At 41.4% G+C, this 25,607-nt stretch overlaps 1 protein-coding gene across 1 annotated transcript in view; it reads left to right on the top strand.

The window, feature by feature from the left end:
- GFM2 (GTP dependent ribosome recycling factor mitochondrial 2) overlaps nt 1-25,607 on the top strand; it is a 1,110,238-nt gene that overhangs the window by 791,809 nt on the left and 292,822 nt on the right. The window contains 1 exon segment of the mRNA XM_044063950.1: nt 25,549-25,597. Within this exon segment, the coding sequence (XP_043919885.1) occupies nt 25,549-25,597 (49 nt within the window).

The raw sequence follows: 25,607 nt of genomic DNA, 5'->3' as shown, positions 1-25,607 counted from the left end.
GTTAGAAATAAAGGCCCTATCTATTTTTGAATAAGTTTTGTATCTGTTAGAAAAAAAGGTGTATGGTAATGATTTTGAATCTATCTGATTATTAATATCATTCAAATGATAAGAATTAGCAAAATCATTTAAATGTTTTGCATTAGATGTAATTCTTCTTTTTCCTATAGTGGTAGTATCACTTTCATGTAGTATACAATTAAAGTCACCAGCTAAAATAATATCTCCTATAGAGAATGATATGATCTTATCAAGATGATGTTTCACTGTATTAATACCAATTCCAGGTATCCAATATACATTAATTAAAGTGTAAGTCTTCCCATTAATTTGTATTGTAACCATACAAAACATTCCTTTGTCATCCTGATAAGACTTAATGGTTTTAGGAATGGGCATACTTTTATTCCATAAAATAGCCACTCTTTTTTTCTGAGTGTGCTCTGAACTAACCAATACTGTATATTTGTTTGTGGCTAGTTTATCAATATCTTTTTTCAAGAGATGGGTTTCTTGCAGGAAGACTAAGTTGGCCTTATGTAAATTAATGTATCTTATTAGGCTTGCCCTTTTACACGGATTATTCAATCCATTAATGGTTAAAGAAATTCCTTTTAAAGATGTAATTTGGCATTTTTAAAACTTAAGAATCTTATGATCAAAATAACAAATAACACATAAGTAATGTTACATCTCCTCCTTTAGGTGTACCTTTAAATATAGCTGCATTTATTGAATCTCTTATGGGATTTTGTATAGGATTCAATTTTGTTTGTAGTGACAATGAGTGTACAAAATATATTGTGGATGTCAAAACTATATACATATAACAATGAACAAGTGAAAATAATGTAAGGATTAAACCTTGCATCCAGCCTGGAGTTAAAAACTCCAACTTAGAGTAGTATTTACCACTCAAGTTAACCCCCTACCCTAAGCAGCAGTACCTCAGCTACCACCTTATCAATTTAATACTGGTTATATTTTACTTAAATTAACATCTTTCAATTCAATTATCTAGAAAGACAAGACTACACATTTGATGAAACAGCATCATATAAACTAAAATAAACTTTTTTTTTTAAAACTATTCATACTACTATATACATCTATGTAATATAATTCACTTGTATTCAAATAGCATTCAAATAATCTTGATATTAGGAACCAAGTGGAGAGAGAGAAATAAAAGACGTGAAAGAGGGAGAGAGAGTGAAAGAAAGAGAGAGAGAGGGAAAAAAAAAAAAAGAAGGCATATTTACATATTAATTTATTCAAAGTATGTAAAAATAAGTTCTAACATTCATTTAAATCAAAAACTTTGGCTAATATGGTACAGACATTACATATATTAAGATGCATCTATTTTCTGTCATGTAAATACAGTCAACAGCTTCCAAAAAAAACCTTGAATTGCTTGTATATGAGCATTTTACTCATACTCATTATTGTCAATAGAATAAAATATTATATTTATAGAAATTGTTATAAATCATACTGCATAGTTATGCAAATTCTCAGAAACACTTGCATTATTGTAAAAAGCCATCTGTATTTTGTATGTCTATACTACTGCTTTAAAATATATCACATGACAATTTCTTCCAGAATAGAGTTATAAAGTTATTTATGCTTGTCAATCAGATGAATTAAATGAGTTATAGTAATGTATATGTTTGGAACATAAGTTTCTAACACAGATTAGTATGCTGCAGTCAAGTAGATTTTCAAAAACACTTGAATAAATGTTTCATTTTCTATGCCTTCTAAAATAAGACATTTACTTACTACAAGAAACTGCATCATTTAAAATCATTATAACTGACATATTTTATGAATTATAACATAGATATTTAAGTAATTATATAAAATAACTCACATTTAGATGTTAAAGAGTTCATTTTCCTTCACATAGTCGCATTTGCATCAGTTCTACTTCCTGGTTGAGTGTTCTTCCTGAATCTGCAATGTGTCAGTGTGATATCTGGGTCAAAGGTCAAATTGACTGCTTTCAGCTTCCCTGTGAGAATTCTGAGATGAAGCTTTTGAAACAACTCGAGGACACTGTTCATGAGGTAGCCCACATCCCAGATTGTCTCCCTTAACATTTTGGCGGGAAACTTGTTAAAAACTAGTGACAAACATTCATTTAGCAGTGTAAATGCATCTAAACATGACAAAACCTAATGTATTTTACAGGTTATTACAGCCTCTGTGTAAGTGAAATTAAGCCCAAAGTTATTAATAAGTAATAAAACTCAATATTTTTGTCCCAACTCAATTTTTATGCAAATCTTATTATTTACTGTGTCTATATGATCAAAAGCATTTCTATATATTAATATGAAAAAAATAAAGAGAAAGAATAAAGAAAAGAAAAAGAGAGTAGAAAATAAAAGAGTGTAAAGCAGAAATAAAAAAAATGTAAGAGAAAGCTATAAGAAGTATATACAATGGAATATTACTTACTGTTTATATTAATAGAGTTAAAAATAAAACATATTTACTATTATTTAGTTCTAATTATTATTAGTTAAAGCATGACAGATTATTTACAAATAAGCATAAGCAGTATAATCAAGAAAGTATAATTAGGAATAGCATTTGAAGAACATATAAACTTTTTACAAGGAATAAATATGTTATTATTCCATTTATCATATTTTCATTACTCTTCTCTCCCTGCCCTCCCCCACCCTTTACCCACTACATAATCTAAATAGAATGTCATCATTTAAACAAAGAAAAGGAGAAAAGAAAGAAAAAAAATGTATCAAATTACTGACCTTACTTCTCTTTTTCAGAAAGAGAAACAAATTGAATAATAGCTTGTTATTAGTTCCTCAGATATTTTGACTGGTTATGAAACAAAACATTTCTTTGCACACAGAGAATAACTTTGATTAAATCTTTTTCAGAATATTTGTGGCTTTCTGGAAATGCAGGAACTATATTTAAAAAGATTAATAATGAAGTAAAATGATGAGAGAAAAAAGGAAAAAAAACATAGGACAAATCATTTGTTTTTAGTCTCTTCTTCTTTTCTGAAGTCTTCCACGTTTCAGTTGCCAGTCTCTTTAATGAAGGACTAGCCCATTCCATTTCCTCTATTTTATCCAAAATCTTATTTTTTATAAACAGTAAAGCAGAGTCTAAGTCATCAAAAATTTTAGGACCATCATGAAGGAAGATTTTTAGCTTGGCAGGAAACAGAAGGTATGTTTTAAACTGTGCTTTTAAGCTCCCTTATTAGTGGCAGAAAAACTTTTCTTTTAGCTATTACCAAGGAAGAATAGTCATTGTCAAAACGACAGTTGTCTCATTAATCTTAACAGGAGCTTTAGCCCAAGCAGATTTAAGAACCATCTCTTTATCAAAAGATGATAGAAATCTAACTATAACTGATCTAGGATAGTTTTTGTTAGAGTTAGTATTAGCTATAGATCTATGTGCTCTTATACCAAAAGAGAATGCTTCTGGTAAGTCTAAAGTTTTAGGGAGCCATGTTGTTAAAAAGAAGTAATATTGTTACCTTCAATATTTTCTGGCAGTCCAAAAATCCTAATGTTATTGCCTAGATCTATTTTCCAGGTCTTCCAGCTTTGTTTGTAAATGTGTATTTTGTTTCAGCAGAAACTCAATGTTGATTTCTTCTTCTTGGATTCTATTTTCCATGTCATTCACAGCTTCTTCTATGCCTGTCATCTGGATCTTCTGTTGTTGCAGGTCTATATGTAACAAGTCTATTTGTTTTGTAGTTTTTCTATGAAGGTATCAATTTTAGTATCCATTTTATCCATCTTAGCAGTAAGTTGCTGGATTATAGTTATCAGAGACTGAAGTTCTTTCTTGATGCTGGAGTCTTGAGAATTTGTCTTACTGGAACTCATTTCAGACTGATAAACTGACAGGAAAATTTCCAAAGTGATTTCTGACAGGAATATTGTTAAAATTTCTTTTAGATATAGTTCAAGAACTATATAAAACAAACATATTTAGAAAGAAAATTACTTCAAAAATTTATTTTTAAGTAATTAATTCCTATCAGTGTAATGAAATTGGTGGAGCTGAAGAAATCTGCTGCTATCCTGTGTTCATCCTTGGCCAAATTCTGAAAGTTCTGATAACAAGGAAATGCAGGATTTATTGCATGCAGCTGAACAAGTGGGAAAGCATACTTTGCAATGTGGTTTTGATTCACTGGAGGCCTCTTGCAGGGCCGCTGTTACAGGTTCTGTCATTAGAAGGCATGCTTGGTTAAAGGAACAGAATCTGCCTGATCATGTTAAAGCAAAATTATTGGATGCTCCATTACAGCATGATACTTTGTTTGGTGTTAAGGCAGAAGAGGTGTTGAAGAAAATGGAGGATAAAGCGAAATCCATGCAGACAGTTAAGGATTTCCTACAGGTACAGCCACCCAGATTTAGCAGGAACTGGCCTACAAAGAATTGGTCCTTTCCAGTGTCAGACAGGCCACAAAGAGGCAGATACAGATGCCCCAGAGGCAGATCTCAGCCCCAAGGCTCATACAGGCCTAAACAATGGGGTGCTTCTACCTCCAAAAGCAGAGAAGACAAATCACAACCATACAGGAAACAGTCCCAATGACTTTCCTCTGCTAGAACCAAGCACTTATCTTTTGGCAGCCCCCTTAGGGGGAAAACTAGCACTTTTATCACCAAATTGGCACTTGATTACCCAGGACAAATGGGTCTTGAACATAGTGTCTCAGGGCTACAGGTTCCACTTTCACACCCTGCCAAGGGCAAAAGGTATGCCAGACCTGCCGCACAGTCAATGAGCAGAGGCACAAAAGCAAGTTTCATCCCTCATGGACATGAGGGCCATTCAACAAGTACTACAACAAGAGCAGGGACAAGGATTTTACTCGAGACTTTTCTTGATGCCCAGAAAGGACAAAGCCTGGAGACCAATACTGGAACTGTCTATACTAAACACTTTTCTGGATGTTCCAAAATTCAAAATGTTGACTCTGCAGCAGCTACTGCCCATGCTGGGCAAGAAAGCTTGGCTCATAACTTTGGACCTAAAAGAGGCATACCTGCATGTCCCAATCAGACAGTCTTGCAGAAGATACCTCAGATTCATAGCTGGCTCAATGCACTACCAATTCTCTGCACTGCCCTTTGGCTTATCTACTGCGCCCAGGGTCTTCACAAAATGCCTGGCACCAGTAATTGCATTTTGCAGACAAAGAGGAATTCAAATATATCCTTACTTGGACGACTGCCTTATTCAAGCAGAGAACAAAGACATTCTACTAAAGCATCTGGTGTTTGTAAAAAGAGTACTAATTTGCCTAGGGTACACAGTAAACGAAAAGAAATTAAAACTAGTACCCTCTCAAGAGATAATATTCTTGGGTGCAAGCTTAAATACAACTGCCCAGATGGCTTATCTCACGCCAGACAAACAAAGGCAAACTGACTTCTTACTTCAAAATGTTGGCAACAAAGACCCAGTTATCTGCAAGGAAAATCCTGCAGGCTTTGGGCTTCATGGCATCCTGCATTCTGCTAATTCCATATGCCATACTGCATATGAGGAAACTACAATGGTATCTAAAAAGTGTTTGGACTCAACATTGCCACAGCCTGGAAACATTAATTACCCTCATTCCCTGCCTGCAACGGGAGTTTCGATGGTGGGCACAGGCCTGTCACCACAACAAGGGACAGCCATTTACTTTACCCACAGCCAGGCAGACACTAACAACGGATGCATCAGATTATGCCTGGTGGGCCCACATGGCAGGAAAATATATTCAGGGCACATGGCCTGCAAGCCAGATGCATCTTCATATCAATCAAAAAGAGATGCTAGCTGTTCAGAATGCCCTGACAGCTTTCAAGGATCTACTTCATCCAGGAGACCTACTGATAAAGACGGACAATACTACAGTTATGTGGTACATAAACAAGCAGGGAGGCACACATTCCTACCCTCTCTGCAGACAAGCCATGATTTTGTGGGACACAGCATTGACTTATCAAGTTCACCTGCAAGCGCAATTCCTGCCAGGAAAAATAAATGCTCTGGCAGACGAACTAAGCAGAAACCTCATGGATTCCCACGAGTGGAAACTGGATCCACAAGTCTTCAGCATGATAACAAGGAAATGGGGATGCCCAGACATAGATCTATTTGCCTCCCCTCACAACTGCCAATTACAGAGATTCTGCACAAGGATTTATCACAAGCAAGCATGGAAAGTGGATGCCCTATCCTTCAGCTGGAAAAACAGAATATGCCTTTCGTCCACTGCCTCTCCTCCCCAGGGTACTCCTAAGGGTCAGATAAGAGAAGCCAAAAATGATACTGATTGCCCCAGACTGGCCACGCCAGCACTGGTACCCAATCCTAAAGAACTTGTCTCAAGGTCCAGCCTGGACATTGCCTCAAACTTCTCACTTACTGACCCAACAAAACACTCAGATCCTGTACAGCAAACTCAGGACCTTAAATCTAGCAGCATGGCGGATAATGTAGCCATTCAGAACACTCCTCTTTCAAAAGCTGTTATGGATGTTATCTTGGAGGCCAGGAGGCCCAGTACCAGAAAATCGTATGCAGAAAAATGGAAGAGATTCTGTGCTTGGAACCAGGAACAAGGAATTGACACGTTTGTACCAAATATTCCTCAGATTTTACAATACTTAACTGAGATGCTGGACAAAGGCCTATCCTTTTCATCAATTAAGATTCGTGCCTCTGCCATTTCAGCCCATTACGATATGGAGCCACCTATCTTTTTTCATCCTTTAATAAGGCAGTACCTCAGAGGGGCCAAAAACATAAGACCTCCAAGGAGAGCACCAGTACCTGCATGGGACCTCAATTATGTCTTGGAAAAACTCACACTGCCTCCTTCTGAGCCAGCCTCAACAGCTGATATAAAATTGTTATCCTGGAAAACAACTCTGCTCCTAGCAATAACCTCTGCAAGACGAGTCTCTGAGTTACAAGCACTCATGGCTGTGGAACCTTTTATCATTTTCCATCCAGACAGGGTTTCTCTGAGGACGAACCCTACATTTATGCCTAACGTGGTATCCAGTGTGGCCCTTAACCAAACCATTCACTTGCCTACCTTTTATCCAAACCCACAGAACAAGGGTGAGAGACTTCTGCATTCTTTGGACATACACAGACAGCTATGCTTCTATTTGGACAGAACTAAAGTTTTCAGAAAGACTGAGCAACTTTTAGTGGCATATGCTGCAGGATCACAAGGAAAGGCTATCTCAAAACAGACTATTTCAAAATGGATAGGCCATTGCATTCATTTCTGCTACTCACAGCATGGCAAATCAGTGCCTAAGGGCATTAGGCCACATTCTACCAGAGCAGCAGCCACTTCAGCAGCCTTCCTCAGAGGAGTACCAACCAAAGACATCTTAGAGGCTGCAACTTGAAGTTCAGTGCGCACTTTTACAAAGCACTGCCACTTACCTCCCTACTCTAAATCCAGAGCAGGCTTTGCCACTGCAGTTCTGCAGGGCCTCATAGCCTCTCCTAATCCTATTTAGCCCAGCCACCCATCCACAGCTTTGGGATTCAACCCAAGAGTAATGACTGCAACAGTGAAACACGATGAACATAGAAAAGTTGTGTACCTACCATAAATGTAGATGTTCGAGTGTATTCACTGTTGCAGTCCAGGTTACCCTCCCACCATCCCCCTTTCATTTGCTAGGTCTTATCTGTACTTTTCTATTCTATACAACCTATGTGGTGTATTTGCTTGTAGATGAAGGAAATGTTTACTTTAGTGCATGCATTTTTATTGGCATAATCTATTTAGCCTACCCTTTTGGGGGCACCTGACATCTGGGGCAAGAAAAACTGAAGAAAATGGCATCGGTTGCATCTTTTATACCCCTGACGGACTGATGTCAGGGAAGAGGCGACAGCAACGCGGCTACACCGACCAGGACTTTGGAATTCAGGCCGACTGTGGGTAGCCTGCCAGCAGGATAACCCAAGAGTAATGACTGCAACAGTGAATACACTCGAACATCTACATTTATGGTAGGTACACAATTGTACTTTTCTCTACTTCCGTTAATCGCCAGGCAGGATAACCTTCCCTCACCAGTACATGACATTATCTTGGCCTCACACAAAACATCCACCAGAAGACTATATGTAAACAAATGGAAGAGATTCTCTATTTGGTCTAAGAAAAGAAGGCTAGACCCATACTCTGCTCCAGTTACAGTAGTCTTACAATATCTGTCATAATTTTTCGAGGATGGAGCTGCAGCTTTTACTATACGAGTACATCTAGCAGCTATTTCTAACTTTCATGATGGGTTTGATAATTCTCCTATCATTTCTCATTGGTTATGCAAAACCTTTCTAAAAAGGGTCTCTCACATTAGCCTCCAATCAAAGAACCTGTAGAGCCATGGAACATCACATTAGTTTGTCAGTCTTTAACTCAACCTCCTTTTGAGCCTGCAGCAACATGTGACTTCATATTTTTATCTTGGAAGTCCCATTTCCTGGTAGCTATCACGTCGGACAGATGAATTTCGGAACTCCATGCACTATGCATTAAAAGGCCCTGTTTAATCTTCCACAAGGACAGAGTATCACTCTGATTGAACCCCTCCTTTCTTCCCAAAGTTATTTCAGATTTGTCCATCATTCAAACCATTGACTTACCAGTATTTTTCCAAATTTTACTAATAAAGGGAAATATACTGTCTACACTCTTGGCTGTGCATAGACAATTGAGGTTTTATCTAGACCGAACTAAAGCAATGTGTAAAACTGACCAATTTTTCATTTCCTTCTCTGGACCTAGAATGGGAAATTCTGTCTCCAAGGTGACTTTATTGAAATGGCTTAGGGACTGCATACACTACATGTATTTGCTTGTGAAAAAGCCTATAGCACAAAATGTTAAAGCCCACTCTACCAGGTCTATGGCAACTTCTGTAGCCTTCTATTCAAGAGCCTCCACAGATGATATTTGTTCATAGGTTCATAGGTAGGTACTAGGCTATTGGCCCTAGGGCCTGTATAAGCCTAGTCAAATGGTACCCCGGCTTTCGCCACCCAAGAAAATTATTTTCCTGTGCCACTGTCGAAAAGAGCCACAGAAGTGATCCCCGGGGTGAATTTCCTATCTCCCATCCAATCATCAAGATTTTTCTTGAAGAGTGCTAATGAGGAGCTTTGTTTGATGTAGATAGGTTGTTTGTTCCAGAGTATGGGAAGTCGACATGGGCTACCCCCACACCTTTATTAATCATTACAAATTGGATTTGGTCTCCAGAGGGAGAACTGCCTTTGGTTCAGTGGTGCTCAGGAACATTCTTCCATAAGGGCTGCCCAAGGAACACAAGGTAGCTGGGGATTCTGTCCCATCAGTGTTGAATGGAAAGAAGATTAATAGCATCAGATAAAGAAGTTATGTCTTACCGTAACATTCCATCTGTGTTGTTCATCTTCTTTCATTTATCACTTCCCACCCTGCTTCCCCCTCCAAAGGCTCCTGGGGGATACTTTGGGTTGAAGTGGTGAATCAGGGCATTTGCGCAGAAATGGCCTCTGCTTTACTAATATTGGGCAAACTCAAGTTTGAGGTAACAGGGAGAAGGGCACTGTGGGTAAAAGTTTAGCTCTAAAGTTTTTTTGGCTGGCTCGAGCTTGGTATTAGGCTGACTCTGTTCCAAGGACGGAAACGACAACCCATCAGTAATGAATGAAAGAAGATCAACAACACAGATGGAACATTATGGTAAGACATAACTTCTTTTTTGTAATGTAACATGATACTTTATCATTTTAAATATCTGCACTTGATTTTTGAAATATTGTGATTGTGGATGTTTTCTCCCCAGGCCTGCACTGAAAATGGGCACTTTCTGGCCCAGTTGGACTTTCCCTGTGAACAAACTTCAAATAAATAAAAATAAATATTTGTGAGGACACTATAAGATGACATATTTAGGGGTATACATTAACAAGGCTTCTGTTATAGCAGTTAAGGATATTGTAGGAAGAGACTAAACACAAAATAATACAAAAACTGAAAAAACTAGAAGCTCCTGTTTATGGATATGGGTAGTAAGATACAAGCAATGAAAATGTTTTTAGTCCCTTTAATTTTATATATGGGTCAGGCATATTTTTATCAACCAGAGAAAAAATTGTGGACAATTAATAAAGAATTCAAGGAATTTATATGGAAGGGGGCAACATTTAGGTGGGAGAAGTTGATCCTTCCAATAGAACAAGGTGGTTTAGGATTATCTGATATGAAGGGATATTTAAGAGATACAAAGTTAAGGTTGATGTACATAACACAAGCAGAAGGATATAATTCAAAATGGAAACTAATGATGATGAAGCAGGGAGATAGTTCAAGAAATAAAGATTGTCCATAAAGTTAATAATAACCTCCATACAGAGTAATATGTTCATAAAGTAACAGAAAATTCTAAGAGCTAGGCCAGCATGAGAATAGTGAAAGGCAATTTTGCCAGTAGGGATGACTGCAAGTAGGGGTGCAGAAAATAGGCAAGAGGAGGCTAGAACTTAATGTTGAAACCTAGCAAAGGAACCAAGGTATTATGAGCAAATAATTATAGAGGGGAAGGTAATAGAGTGGGATGAGGCCAAGAAGACAGACTGCAGGCTAGAGACTGCCTTCCCTACCAGGGATAGACAGAGTATGGGCAAGGAGAAAGAGATAGGGGAATCTTAGGTGAAAGACCTGCTGTGGTGGGGGTTTAGTCAAATCTAGGACAGACGCTGCTTTTAAGAAATGTATATTTTGTATTACATGTAAAAGATTGCATGATAACTGTAAGAAATAAATCAGGTTCAATCAGAGGGAATTGGAGTTTGTCATGTTGGTTACGGTGCTTGCCTCACAGACATAAGATACAGGGTTTGATTCTCACCTTTGAAGGGGAAATGGCCTATTTTAAAATGTCCCACAAGGGCACCTAGCCTAGTACTTCCCTTTGAACCTATGAATATGAGGTTATTAAAGACTGGAAAAGCAATTTATAAGATAACAGTGGGAGGACATATATTTGGCTCCCAAGTAAGCAACAAAGTCCAGAAGGTTTAAGATCTTTGCTTGAAAGTGTTTGCTTAGGTAATTTTATACCCCAAGCAGATTTCAAATAATTTTTCCTCAGAAAGTCAGCAAATGTTGGAGGTGGCGTATTTTAAAAATTCCCTAAAGAGTAATCTGTCAGAAATATTGGGTGAGTAAAGGGCTGCAACAAAGGCCATGACTGTTTTTGAGCTGAGACACATAATCTGAATTACCTAGACACAATAAGGTCTTATAAAGTTTAATTCTGTTGGCTGCCAAAAAAGCAATTACTAGAAAATTGAAATCAAAGGCTAAACCAACTGTATTTGAAGTATTGAATATTGTACAATAGATAAAAGAAATGGAAGGGGGATCCTTAGATAAGGAAAGGAGCAAAATATATAAAATTAAACAGAAATTTTGAACAATACATGCAGAGTAATCTTCAGAAGGAAGAGGAGTGAGGTTTAAGGGAGTGCAGGAATACAGCAATTTATATAATGGACTGATAATTACAAAGAAAGTAAAGATATGTATTATGTACTTAAGTGGAAAAATTAATATGATTTGTCTTCTTTACTGTTAATGTGTTTCCCTGTTTCTTAAGTGATAATTTAATAAAGGTGCTTAAAAAAAAAAGAGAACATGGATTCTTCCTTCTCTTTCGCTTAGCCAAGATCAATCACCACACATTACCCTACAGGATGGACTTGCTGACACTGCAGAAGGGCTCTCTAATTCACCTAAACCTGAAAATTCTTAGTCTGCTGGTATGGGTGATAGTCTTATTAATTCCTTGGTACTTACGTATTATCGCAACCACATGTTCAACTGGAGAAACGTCTCTTTTCCAAACTGTACTCGTGCTGAAAAGTTAAGGGTTGTTCGGCCAAATGTAAGATTTCCTTAAGGAACTGCCACTTTGGACATTTCAAAGGTTGGACTACATTTGTGTGCATGTGAAACTGGGAGTAGCTTATATGCTTTCTTTGGGGTTTATTGCTGTCAATGTCGTTGTCCTGCACTCGGACTATTTCATTCCCGAGATCACAGTTTACAAGTGCCAGCAACACTGATGGTTTTATAAAATCATGTCTTTTTCCCAGAAACCAGAAATTTCATGAGGAGAGCAACCCCCCCCCAAAAAAAAAAAAATAAAAAAAAAAAAAAAAGAAGAAATGACACCAAAATCTGGCCATTATGCCAAAGGCTGGGGAGTTGAGAGGCGTGTTGCACACTTCTGATTACTTGCAATATGGTACTACTGAACGTTATTGAAACAGAATGTGTACCTGCACTGATTTAGAAATAGTTCTGGACATTAAAAGCAATGTTTTGTTTTTTGTACATGTTTCTCCCATTTTTGTTGATATAGGTATATTTGACAACTGTTTTCCACTACTTTTATCGGCACGAGTACGGCTTGGAAAACAGCCGTTTCTTATCCTCCAAATGTGGTTGCAGTAATACGTAAGTACCAATTCCTTTTAGGCACCTTTATTCATAGGATGTGCTACAAACAATAAATGAGACTAGAAAAAGTACAACTAGAAAATCCCATACTTGAAAATGGAAAAAAATCATTTTTGCTTGCCAGAAATGGGACTTGGATGTCTGTCAAGCAGGGATATGTTTTATTTTCAAATATCTGTGTGAGCTGCTCAATTTTGGCTTGACATGTACCTCTATTATGTTTAGTTTGGCATTATTTCAGCTTGTCTACCTATACACTTCTTTCTTCATGCTTTGATGTCAAGCAGATGCTCTTCGTGTTTCACTGTTGCAGTCATCACACTTGGGTTATCTGCCTGCAGGTAGCCCTCAGTCGGCCTGAATACCAGAGACTTAGTATTTCTGCGTCAGCTGCTGTTGCTCCAGAACAGATGTCAGGTCATCAGGGGTATAAAAACAGGCAGCCGATGCCATTACACCAGTCTTTCTTGCCGAGGAGCCCATAGCAGAAGCAGTTCGCACGAGTGATGGTCGGCCGCTACCTGTGTTTTTCATTTACAAATTGAATCATCCTAAAGTCTTCTAAAGCTAAGTACCCCATTGGGGATCCTTTTTTTCTTGCTCTAACCGATGTCAGAAAAAGGTAACAATTGTCTTGCCTGTGGAAAGAAAATACCACACCGAGATTTTCATTCTTATTGCATCACCTGTTTACGCCCAGACCACGATGTCCCTCGCTATTGGTTTTGTGCCTTGTTCAATTCCCGAACCATCCATACTCAGGCCCTTTTTGTCGCTAAGTACTTTCGTTCTCAATCTCCATATTCTGAAATGACTTTGATAGGCCATCTGACTAACGATATTCCAAAAAAAGTAAGGATGAAGACAGAGACAGAGACAGACCCCATAGGTCCAAAACTGCCGACGACGCTTCCGTTAAGCTAGTCGCCAGTCCGCTGGTACTCAGTGAGGAGCTTTCACAGCCCCTGATGCCCGCTTCATTGGATTCGCAGGCCTCTACCAAGATCCGTTTGGAGTCCGGTATGCTGCGAGACTCTTCTTCGATTATGGAGCCTGCGGATATCTCTACCTTGGATGGGTCCGGAGCTGCTGAGCAGGCACCGGCTTCTGAGGAAGTACTTCACATTGCCGATGTTCGACACAAACCAACGACTTTTTTCGTGTCTTCAGTTCTGTCTAAAACTACCGAGTTTCTTAGACCAAGAGTACGAGCTACGCCTAGAAAACTGAAGACCCAAGCGCATGCACCTGCTCCCTTGCCACAACATCAAATACTTAAAATGGCAGAAGACCTTATTATGCTGATTAGGGAAGCCAGCCTTCCCCTGCTAAGAGGAAAAGAGACCAGTTCCCAGCAGCCTCAACAGACAGAGAGTCCGACGACGACTGAGCCATCAGATTATGAAGACATGCCCTTATCTACTTATGAGGATTCAGATCCAGAGGAATCCATTCCCTCTGCCTCTCCTCCAGAGGACTTTTCTTTTGGTGAGACCCTACATACTTTGAGAACATTTCCATTGGGAATGCCAAGACTATCCTCAGTCCAGAAAGAGATTTGGAGAATTTCTAGATTTGACACAACATAGACCTTTAGCAATACCCCCAGTCCTGGATGTTGTGGATGATGTCTTTATGGAATCCAGTTTCACTCCTGATACTTTACCCCCTGCTCCTAGGAAATCAGACAGGTACCTGACTCTCACAAATTCCTTTTCAAAAATCCTACTGCTGACACAGAGGTCATCTCCCAGGGGCCTAAAGGTATCAAAGCAACTACAGCTAAGAATTTCACCCCTTTGGACAGGGATTCCAGAGCTTTGGACAGATGGGGTAAGAAAGTATATACCTCTACAACTCTCGCAATTAGGGCTTTGAATTGTCATTTTCACATGCTTAAGTACCAACAACATGTTATGGACTTATTAAGCAAAAAATAGCTACCTTTACAGACTGTGCAGAAAATGAAGAATTGCAAGAGCTTATGCATTCTGCAAGCCAAGTCAGCAAGCATACATTGCAGTGTGGTTTTGACGCCCTAGAAGCTTCTTGCAGGACAACAGTCACTGGTTCTGTACTGAGAAGGCATGCCTGGCTTAAAGAGCAGACCTTGCCAGACCATGTCAAATCAAAGTTACTAGATGCTCCTTTGAACAAGGACAATCTGTTTGGCACCAAAGCAGAAGAGGTTCTAAAAAAGATGGAAGAAAAAGCTAAATTTATGCAGACAGTCAAAGAATTTTTGCAAGTACGGTCTCCTAGATTCAGTAGGCATTGCCCATCGAAACATTGGTCCATTCCAGCCCCCTCAAGGCCATCTGAATCTAGACCCAAGGGAAACAGACCCCCCCGCAGACTACAGTCTCAGGGTATGCAGAGATCTAAGCAGTGGAGTGCCTCTACCTCTAAAGCAGGGAGTGCAAAGCCACCCCCTCATGGAAAAAATTCCCAATGACTTCTGTACTGCACTCCCCATCTCTGCCCAACTGCTCATGCCCCTAGGAGGAAAACTTGCCCATCATGCAAAAAAACTGGACCTCCATCACCAAAGACCAGTGGGTCCTCAACATTATATCCCAGGGGTACAGATTTTACTTCCACTCACTGCCATCCCCAAAAGGATTCCCAGACCTTCCTCCAAACCAGTGGGCAGAGGCACAAAAACAAGTTTAATCCCTGCTCTCCATAAGGGCAATTAAATCTGTCCTTGCAGAACAGATAGGTCAAGGGTTCTATTCCAGACTTTTCCTGGTACCCAGAAAAGGGGACAACTTCTTATACTGTCCAAAGATTCCTGGTTAGCCACCCTAGACCTAAAAGAAGCCTATCTGCACATCACTATCAGGGACTCATGCAGGAAATACCTACGTTTCAGGGAAGGATCACTGCCTTATCAGTTCTCTGCACTTCCATTTGGCTTATCCACTGCTCCGAGAGTATTCTCAAAATGCCTGGCTTCAGCCATTGCTTATTGCAGACAGAGAAAAATTCAAATTTACCCGTACTTGGACTATTGCCTGATTCAGGTGGACAGTCAGGAACAGCTGTTGCAGCACCTGACATTTGTAAAGAACCTTCTAACCGCCCAGGGTACACTATCAATGAAAAGAAATCAAAACTTGTCCCCAGTCAAAATATTGTATTCCTGGGAGCAAGCTTGGACATAGCATCCCAGATGGCATTCCTTACTCCAGAAAAACAAGCCTATCTGACAGGCTTCTTCACTCAAATGGCCACCAGAACCCAGCTATCCACAAGGAAAATCCTGCAAGCCTTAGGGTTCATGGCCTCTTGCATCCTACTAATTCCATATGACAGACTGCATATGAGGAAACTTCAGTGGTACTTAAGTCTTTGGTGCCTACATTCTCAGGACCTGGAGACCATCATACCTATCATACCTTGTCTAAGGACAGAATTTCCCTGGTGGGCAGCAGCATGCAACCACAACAAGGACTTCTCTTTACTCAATCCCTCACCACCCAGACCCTAACCACAGATGCATCAGACTATGCCTGGGGGGCACACCTGGATGACAAGTGCATTCAGGGCCACTGGAGCCCAAGTTAAATTCATCTGCACATCAACCAAAAATAGATGCTAGCTGTTCAGCACACTCTGACAGCTTTCAGGTCCCTACTCTCACCAGGACCCCTGCTAATAAAAACAGACAACACCACAGTTATGTGGTAGATCAACAAGCAGGGGGAACCCACTCTTAGCCACTATGCAGGCTAGCCATGGCCCTGTGGAACATGGCCTTGAACATGCATATTCATCTGCAAGCTCAATTCCTGCCAGGCAAACAAAACTCTCTGGCAGACGATTTAAGCAGAAATCTCCTAGACCCACATGAGTGGCAATTAGACCCTAGCACCTTCAGCCTTCTAATCCAGAAATGGGGGACCTCAGAGCTGGACCTCTTTGCCTCCCCCTGCAATCACCAGCTCAGCAAATTCTGCACCAGGACACCTCACAGCAGGGCCTGGAAAGTCGATGCCCTATCCTTCCAGCAGGAAAACCTCTCAGTCTATGTATTTCCCCCGTCTGCCTCTTCTCTCAAGAATATTACTCAAGATAAGACAGGACAGACCAAGGACAATCCTTATAGCCCTGCACTGGCCACGCCAGCAGTGGTACCCACTACTGCGCAACCTGTCACTGGTGCCACCCTGGCACCTACCCCAGATCACAACCCTCCTCACTCAGCAGGGGGGGGACAGATCTTGTATCCACGTCTGCAAACTATGAATCTTGCAACCCGGCTTATTCCTTAAATTCTCCCACAGTGATCAGCCTAAGCAAGTAGGTGCTGGATGTCATCCCTGAAGCCAGAAGACCCAGTACAAGGAAATCCTATGCTGATAAGTGGAAAAGGTATTGTTCCTGGACTCAATCTAAAGGAGTGTTCATAGCACTGCCCTCCTTACCTCTAATCCTGGATTACCTAGCAGATCTACTCCACAGAGGCCTATCCTTCTCCTCCATTAAGATCCATGCCTCTGCCATCTTGGCTCATTACAACACTGAGCCACCTCTCTTCTCTCACCCTTTCATCAAGCAGTTCCTGAGAGGGGCAAACAACTTAAGGCCACCAAGAAGAGCACCCACCCCTGCTTGGGACCTTAACTTTGTACTGGAAAAGCTCACGCTACCCCTTTTGAGCCTGCAGCATCAGCAGAGTTAAAATTCCTCTCTTGGAAAACAGCCTTGCTTCTGGCCATCACTTCAGCTAGAAGAGTGTCTGAGCTACAAGCACTTATGGCTGTGGAACCCTTCATTATTTTCTATGCTGACAGGGTTTCCCTCAGGAGTAACCCTTTCTTTATGCCTAAAGTGGTGTCCAGTGTGGCTCTCAACCAATCTTTCCATTTGCTAACCTTCTTCCCTAATCCTCAAAATAAAGGGGAAAGGATCCTGTGCTCCTTGGACATGCACAGATAGCTCAGATTCTACCTTGATAAGACTAAGCCCTTCAGGAAATTTGACCAGTTACTAGTCAGCTTTGCCCCAGGGGCAGAGGGCAAGGCCATTTCAAAACAAACAGTTTCCAAATGGATAGCACACTGTATCCATTTCTGCTACAAGCACCATGGGAAACCAACCCCTCAGGGGGTCAGAACACATCCCACTAGGGCAACGTCTACCTCTACAGCATTCTTCAGGGGAGTCCCTACAAAGGGACATTCTGGAAGCTGCTACCTGGAGTTCTGTACACACCTTCACCAAGCATTACCACCTGCCTATCTTTTCCAAATCCAGGGCGGGTTTTGCAACAGCAGTCCTGCAAGGCATATCAGCCAGCCCCAACTCTTCTTGACTGCCTCCACCCTTTCTTCAGCTTTGGGGATCAACCCAAGTGTGATGACTGCAACAGTGAAATACAAAGAACATAGTACAGTTGTGTACACTTACCATAAATGTAGATGTTTGAGTGTATTCACTGTTGCAGTCCTGTTTTCCTCCCTCCAGCCCCCTTGTCTCTCTCTCTCCTCTCTATGTCTATTACACACCCCTTACATGGGTATGGGTATTGGTATTTACTACTTTACTGGTGGTGATGTTCATCGTGCATACAGCTGCAGTCATAAGAGATGGGTTATCCTGCCGTCAGGCGGGTCCTCGGTCGGCCGAATTCCAATGTCTAGGTCTGGCGTCAGATGTCGTCGCTTCTTCCCTGACGTCAGTGCGGCAGGGGTATAAAAGAACCAGCTGACGCCATTTTCTTCAGTCTTTCTTGCCGCGCGGTGCCCGAAGCAGAAGCAGTTCGCAAGTGCCGGTCGGCCAGCTCCTGAGATTACGAATATTTTTCAACCGAAGTCTTCTTGAAAGCTAAGTACCCCGTTGGGGAAACTTTTCTTGCCTTAGACCGATGTCAGACAAAGTTAATAATTGCATTTCATGTGGGAAGCAAATACCGCATAAGGATTTCCATTCCTTCTGCATTCCTTGGTTAGGCCCAGACCACGACGTCTCGGCCTGTCGTTTTTGTGCTAGATTCAACAAACGCACTATTAAGCGTCGGGCGGAGTTCGCCCAACACTGTTTTGGCAAAAAATTTAATTACATTATGTCGTCGGATACTCCGACTCCATGTTTTGAGTAAAAGACGCAAAGATAAGGACCGACATACGAGGTCCGCGACTTCTACCGACACCATGCTAAAGCCGACTACAGGTGCTCCGGTTCTCAGCGAGGCACCTACGCAGCCCCTGACTACCGATGACACTTCCTTAGCGGTGTCTTCTGTGCCCGAGGTCGCAGGCTCCTCAGCCCACACCCCGATTACAGATACCGACGCCACTCTTGGCGGGGAAACTCAGAGTTTAGACAGGCCTCCCACCTCTCAAGGTGTCTTCAGGCCGCCGCCTTCTTTTTCCATTAAGGCTTTCACTAAATCTAAAGCAGCCATGCATACTAAAAGACAAGCTCCACAGGGCCCCTCTCAAGGCCCCATGCCTAAAAAACAGATGCTCAAAATGGCTGAGGATTTGATTACTCTTATCAGGGGTTCTCAACCCCCCTCGGACAAAAGGCCCAGACTGGAGGAAAGGCCTCCATTACTTCAGAACATTCTGAAGACCAGGAACATTCATACTCCCCTTTTGAAGATTCTGATGCAGAGGAGTCCATTCCCTCTGCCCCCCCCCCCGAGGACTATTCTTTTGGGGTAACCTTGCATACCTTGAGGGAACACTTCCACTGGGAAGGCCAAGATTACTCAGATTCCAAGAAAAGACTCAGGGATTTCCTCTTACTCCCTCAGCACAGGCCTCTGGCTATCCCTCCTGTCTTAGACATACTAGATGATGTGTATTCAGAGGCCAGCCTTAACCTAGATTCTTTACCTCCAGCTCCAGTCAAGCCTGACAGCTATTACCGGGTTCCTGATTCACACCAATTCCTATACAAAATCCATGCGGCTGACCCAGAAACTATTTCACAGGGTCCCAAGGGAATTAAGGCCTCCACTGCCAAAAATCCATTACCTTCAGAGAGATTCCAGAGCTTTAGAAAGGTGGGGGAAAAAGGTATACACCTCAGCCACTTTAACCATGAGGGCATTAAACTGTCAGTTCCATATGTTAAAGTATCAACAGTTTTGTTATCTCAGTTGAAAAGCAAAATGTCACAACCTGAACAACCAGACTTGAAGGAGTTGCAGGATTTGTTGCATAGTGCAGAACAAGTGGGTAAACATACCTTGCAATGTGGTTTTGATGCTTTAGAGGCCTCATGTAGAGCTGCTGTTACAGGGTCAGTCATACGTAGACATGCTTGGCTCAAAGAGCAAACCTTACCAGATCATGTCAAAGCTAAATTACTAGATGCACCTCTTCAAAAAGATGTATTGTTTGGTGTTAAAGCTGAGGAGGTATTAAAGAAAATGGAGGAAAAGGCAAAATCAATGCAAACAGTGAAAGATTCCCTACAGGTACAACCTCCACGTTTTAGTAGAAACTGGCCTTCAAAAAATTGGTCCTTTCCAGCCACGGACAGACCTCAAAGAGGTAGATACAGGCACCCGAGGGGTGGAGGGCAATCTCAAGGATCATTTAGAGGCAGACAATGGCAAGCACCCACACCAAGAGGTGAAGAGGATAGATCACAGCCATTCAGAAAGCAGAACCAAAGACTTTCCCGTTTGCATGCCAAGCAAAGCTCTAATGGCAGCACCTTTAGGCAGAAAACTGGCATTATTTTCGAAAAATTGGCATATTGTCACAAAAGACAAATGGATCCTGGACATTATAGACAGAGGCTACAGATTCCACTTTCACACCCTTCCAAAAATGAGAGGCATGCCAAACCTGCCACAAAATCAAAGGGCAGAGGCACAAAAACAAATTTCAGCTCTCATGGACATGAAAGCTATTCAAGAGGTACCTGCACAAGAACAGGGTCAAGGTTTTTATTCCAGACTATTCCTGGTACCAAGGAAGGACAAAGATTGGAGACCTATTTTGGACCTATCCATCCTAAACACATATTTACTCATACCAAAATTCAAGGTGCTCACATTACAGCAGCTTCTTCCCATGCTAGGCAAGGAGTCTTGGCTGGTAACATTGGACCTCAAGGAGGCATACCTGCATGTCCCTATCAGACAAGATTGCAAAAGATACCTCAGATTTCTTGCAGGTTCAACCCATTATCAATTCTCTGCATTGCCCTTTGGCTTAGCTACTGCGCCCAGAGTGTTCACGAAATGCCTGGCATCAGTAATTGCCTTCTGCAGACTTCAAGGGATACAAATATACCCATATTTGGACGACTGCCTGATCCAAGCGGACAGCAAACACATACTTCTGAAACACCTGGCGTTTGTAATAAAGTTGTTGAACTCTCGGGGATACACAGTCAACAAAAAGAAATCAAGACTAATACCCTCTCAAACAATAATTTTCCTGGGTGCCAGCTTGAATACAAACACCCAGATGGCCTACCTCACGCCAGAGAAACAAGGGCAACTAACTCAATACTTCAGAAAACTGGCAACCTTCACCAGGCTGACTGCAAGGAAAATCCTGCAGGCTCTGGGATTCATGGCATCTTGCATCCTGCTAATCCCATGTGCAAAACTGCATATGAGGAAACTTCAATGGTACCTAAAAAACTTATGGTCTCAACACAGCCACAGTTTGGAAACAATTATACCACTGATTCCATGCCTCCAAAAGGAATTTCTGTGGTGGGCCCAAGTATGCCAAAGAAACATAGGTCTCCCATTCTGCTTGCCTCAAGCAAATCAAATCATCACAACAGATGCCTCGGACTGCGCCTGGGGGGCGCACATGACAGATCAGTGCATTCAGGCCAAATGGTCCCAAAAAGAAAAGCACCTACACATCAATCAAAAGGAAATGCTAGCAGTAAAAAATGCTATTATGGCTTTCAAAGACCTACTGCATCCAGGCCAGCTATTGATAAGGACAGACAACACCACAGTGATGTGGTACATAAACAGGGAGGAACCCATGCATATCCCCTGTGCAGGCTAGCCATGTCTCTTTGGAACATGGCTCTGGAATTACAAATCCAACTTCAAGCACAATTCCTGCCAGGCAAGGAAAACACGCTGGCAGACAACCTAAGCAGAAATATGACAGATCCACACAAATGGAAGTTGCATCCTCAAGTTTTTACAAAGATAATTCAAGCATGGGGAAGGCCAGATATAGATCTCTTTGCTACCCACAGAAATTACCAATTGACAAAATTCTGCTCAAGGACCTATCATCCACAGGCCTGGTAAGTGGACGCACTCTCTTTCAGTTGGACAACAATGACAGTTTATGCCTTTCCACCTCTTCCTCTGCTGCCCAAAGTTCTATTAAAAGCCAGAGCAGACAGACCAAAGATGATTCTCATTGCTCCAGACTGGCCAAGACAACAGTGGTACCCACTCCTGAGGAGCCTGACGCATTCCCCACCATGGATCCTGCCTCTAATGCCTCTTCTGTTGACCCAGCACAACTTCAAAACTCTTCACAGTCAGCTGAAAACACTCAGTCTAGCCGCATGGAGGATTCCTTAAATTCACAACAGACCCTCCTCTCCAAGGAGGTGCAGGATGTCATTTTGGAGGCCAGAAGGCCTTCTACTAGAAAAGCCTACTCTGCAAAATGGAAACGGTTTTGTGCCTGGAATCAGAAAAAGGGTCAGAATCCTGGAATACTGAATTTACCTCAAATATTACAGTACCTAGCTGAGATGCTAAGCAGTGGACTTTCATTCTCCTCCATCAAAATCCATGCCTCAGCCATTTCTACTCAATACAACACTGATCCTCCTTTATTCTCTCACCCTCTCTTAAGACAGTTCCTCAGAGGGGCTAAGAATATAAAACCCCCAAGGAAGCAACCAGTACCTGCTTGGGACCTCAATTTCATTCTAGAAAAACTGACCCTGCCTCCATTTGAGCCAGCTGCTTCAACAGAACTGCAATATTTGTCATGGAAAACAGCCTTTCTTCTGGCTATCACCTCAGCACGCAGGGTTTCGGAACTACAAGCCCTCATGGCTGTGCAGCCTTTCATCATTTTCCATCAGAACAGAGTTTCCTTACGAACCACCCTTCCTTTATGCCAAAGGTAGTATCCAGTGTAGCCTTGAATCAGGCTATCCACTTACCTACCTTTTACCCTAATCCACAAAACAAAGGGGAGAGACTACTACATTCCTTGGACATTCACAGACAGCTTCATTATTATTTGGACAGAACAAAGCCATTCAGAAAATCAGAGCAACTCTTTGTGTCCTATGCTACAGGTGCTCAAGGGAAGGCTATTTCCAAACAGACAATCTCAAAATGGATAGCCCACTGCATACACTTTTGTTATTCTTTTCATGGTAAAACTGTACCTACAGGCATCAGATCTCACTCCACAAGGGCCACAGCTACCTCTGCAGCTTTCCTCAGGGGGGTTCCTACCAAGGATATTTTGGAAGCAGCTTGGAGTTCTGTGCATACTTTCTCCAAGCACTATCACCTACCATTATACTCCAAATCTAGAGCGGGCTTTGCCACTGCAGTCTTGCAGGGCATCCTTGCTCCTCCTAGTTCCACTTAGTGCCTACCACCCCTTTTTTAGCTTTGGGATTCTACCCATCTGTTATGACTGCAGCTGTATGCACGATGAACATAGTACAGTTTTGTACCTACCATAAATGTAGATGTTTGAGTGCTAATACAGCTGCAGTCCAGGTTTTCCCTCCCTCCTTCCCCTCTTGGGACAGGCCTAATGGCTAACACCTCCTCATACAACCTGATTGGGGTATTCTTTTATGGTGTATTTGCTTGCAACTACTGTTTTTTGATTATATTGCATTGCATTATTACATAAATTTATGTTTTGACTTCCTTCTGGGGGCACCTGACATCTGGGGCAAGAAAAACTGAAGAAAATGGCGTCGGCTGGTTCTTTTATACCCCTGCCGCACTGACATCAGGGAAGAAGCGACGACATCCGACGCCGGACCTAGACTTTGGAATTCGGCCGACCGAGGACCCGCCTGATGGCAGGATAACCCATCTGTTATGACTGCAGCTGTATTAGCACTTGAACATCTACATTTATGGTAGGTACAAAACTGTACTTTTTCCCCACCATAACTTAGCTCCCTATTTTGGGGGGGCTCCTGACATTTGGGGCAAGAAAAACTGATGTAATGGCGTTGGCTGCCTGTTTTTATACCCCTGACGTCCTGACATCAGTCCTGGAGCCACAGCAACTGACACAGAAATACTAAGTCTCTGGTATTCGTGCTGACTGAGGGCTACCTGCAGGCAGATAACCCAAGTGTGATAACTGCAGCAATGAATACACTCAAACATCTACATTTATGCTAAGTGTACACAACTGTACTTTCTTCCTGCGCAGCAGACCCCCCCCCCCCCAAGTCTATTTCTTCTCTCTTGGAAAAGAATTATGTTCTTAACAAGTTAACCACCACCTTTTGAACCTGACTATTCTGCTTATTTACAATACTGTACATACAAAACAGTTTTTATAGGCTCAGCCTCTGCAAAAGTGGGTTCTAAGTTACAAGCCCTTATGTCTGTCCCTTCTTTTTCTGTTTTTTTTTTTCACAAAGATAGAGTATCTGTAGAACTAATCCATCCTTTATGCCTAAAGTAGTTATTGAAATGTTTCAGAATCAGTCCATTCACATCCCTGCATTTTTCCTAAGCCTTAAAAAAGGGAAGGAATTCTTCATTTTCTAGATGTAGATAGACACTTAATATTTTACGTGGACAAGACTAAAGAGAACAGAAAATGTGATCAATTGTTTATTTCATTTGAAGATAAAAAGCAAGGTATTCCAGTATCCAAACAGACCATTTTGAGATAGATTTGTCTTGCCATTACTTTTTTCTTACTCTTTCCATGGAAAATCCCTCCAATGGGATATTAAAGCTCACTCTACAAGGGTTTTAGCTCCTTCACTGGCTTTCTCCATAGGGATTGACTCCAAGTCTATCTTAGAGACAGCAACTTGGTATTCCATACACACCTCTGCCAAGCATTATGAAAGTCATGCATTTTTGACAGCGAGGATAGGGTTTGCCAGGACCATTCAAGGATTACTGTACTCAGTTCCTGTTTCTCTTATCCCTCCCAGTTTATAAAAAACTTTTGGGAATCATTCCATTTATCACTATTGCAGTATATGCATTCTCCTTCCACCCCACCTTATCTCTTCCTTGCCTTTCCATTTAGGCTAAGGTGGAAACTCCCATTTGCCTGTCTTCCCTCTTCTGTGTTTTATTTTGCCCAAGTCTGTCCTATTTATAGTTAGCCTCAGTGTCTGTCTGGGGCATGAAAGCTCTGAGGATTTTTTGCAGTTGGACATCCCTTAAGTATCATTGCGTAGTCTTCATGTCCAGATCTAAGGTCAGATGTATTGCATGTGAGGAAGGAATGCCTACGCTTTGATATACTTGCTGGATGTATGTTATCTTTGGCAAGATACATCCTGTCTGTCAGCATTACTCCAGCAGTGATCCTTTCAAACATTTACTGTTATGGTAACTTCTTGCACAACTGTGCTTTCTTCATACTTGTTGACTGTGTTATGAGGTGATAACAGATAAAATTACAGCATATAACTGCAAACAATGTGTAATTGCATGTTTAGCAGTACCAAAACTCTCTGTATCAGAACATTATACCTGGAAAGGACTGTCAGCCAGATCACCTTACTTAATGCTACTCAGGTTGCTGGGCTTCAGTTTTCAGGTGTGTTGTTATTTGTCTGTTCTGCGAAGGGAGGTAGGTGACAAAAACTGTAGTCCTCCTGCCTGATTTGATGGAGTTGAGGGATGTGAGACCGATAATGTATGGGTGGGATCCTTTTATAGAGTTATATAAGGTATATAACTACTGTAATAATGGAAAAGGTAAATTACTTAAGAAAGAAAGAAAATCCTTGCATTAGTTATATCAGAGTTCATATTCTGTTCTTTTTGTGTTGCTTCATTCTAGACACTTTGGACAGAACTATTGGAAATAACCGTCATCTAGTGACTGTAGAGCTTTCCGTT

The sequence above is a fragment of the Protopterus annectens genome, chromosome 2.part2, assembly GCF_019279795.1.
Source record: "Protopterus annectens isolate FY-2018-M chromosome 2.part2, PAN1.0, whole genome shotgun sequence".
NCBI lineage: Eukaryota > Metazoa > Chordata > Ceratodontiformes > Protopteridae > Protopterus > Protopterus annectens.
The sequence above is the reverse complement of the archived record's forward strand: the minus strand, read 5'-3'. Positions and strand labels throughout refer to the sequence as shown.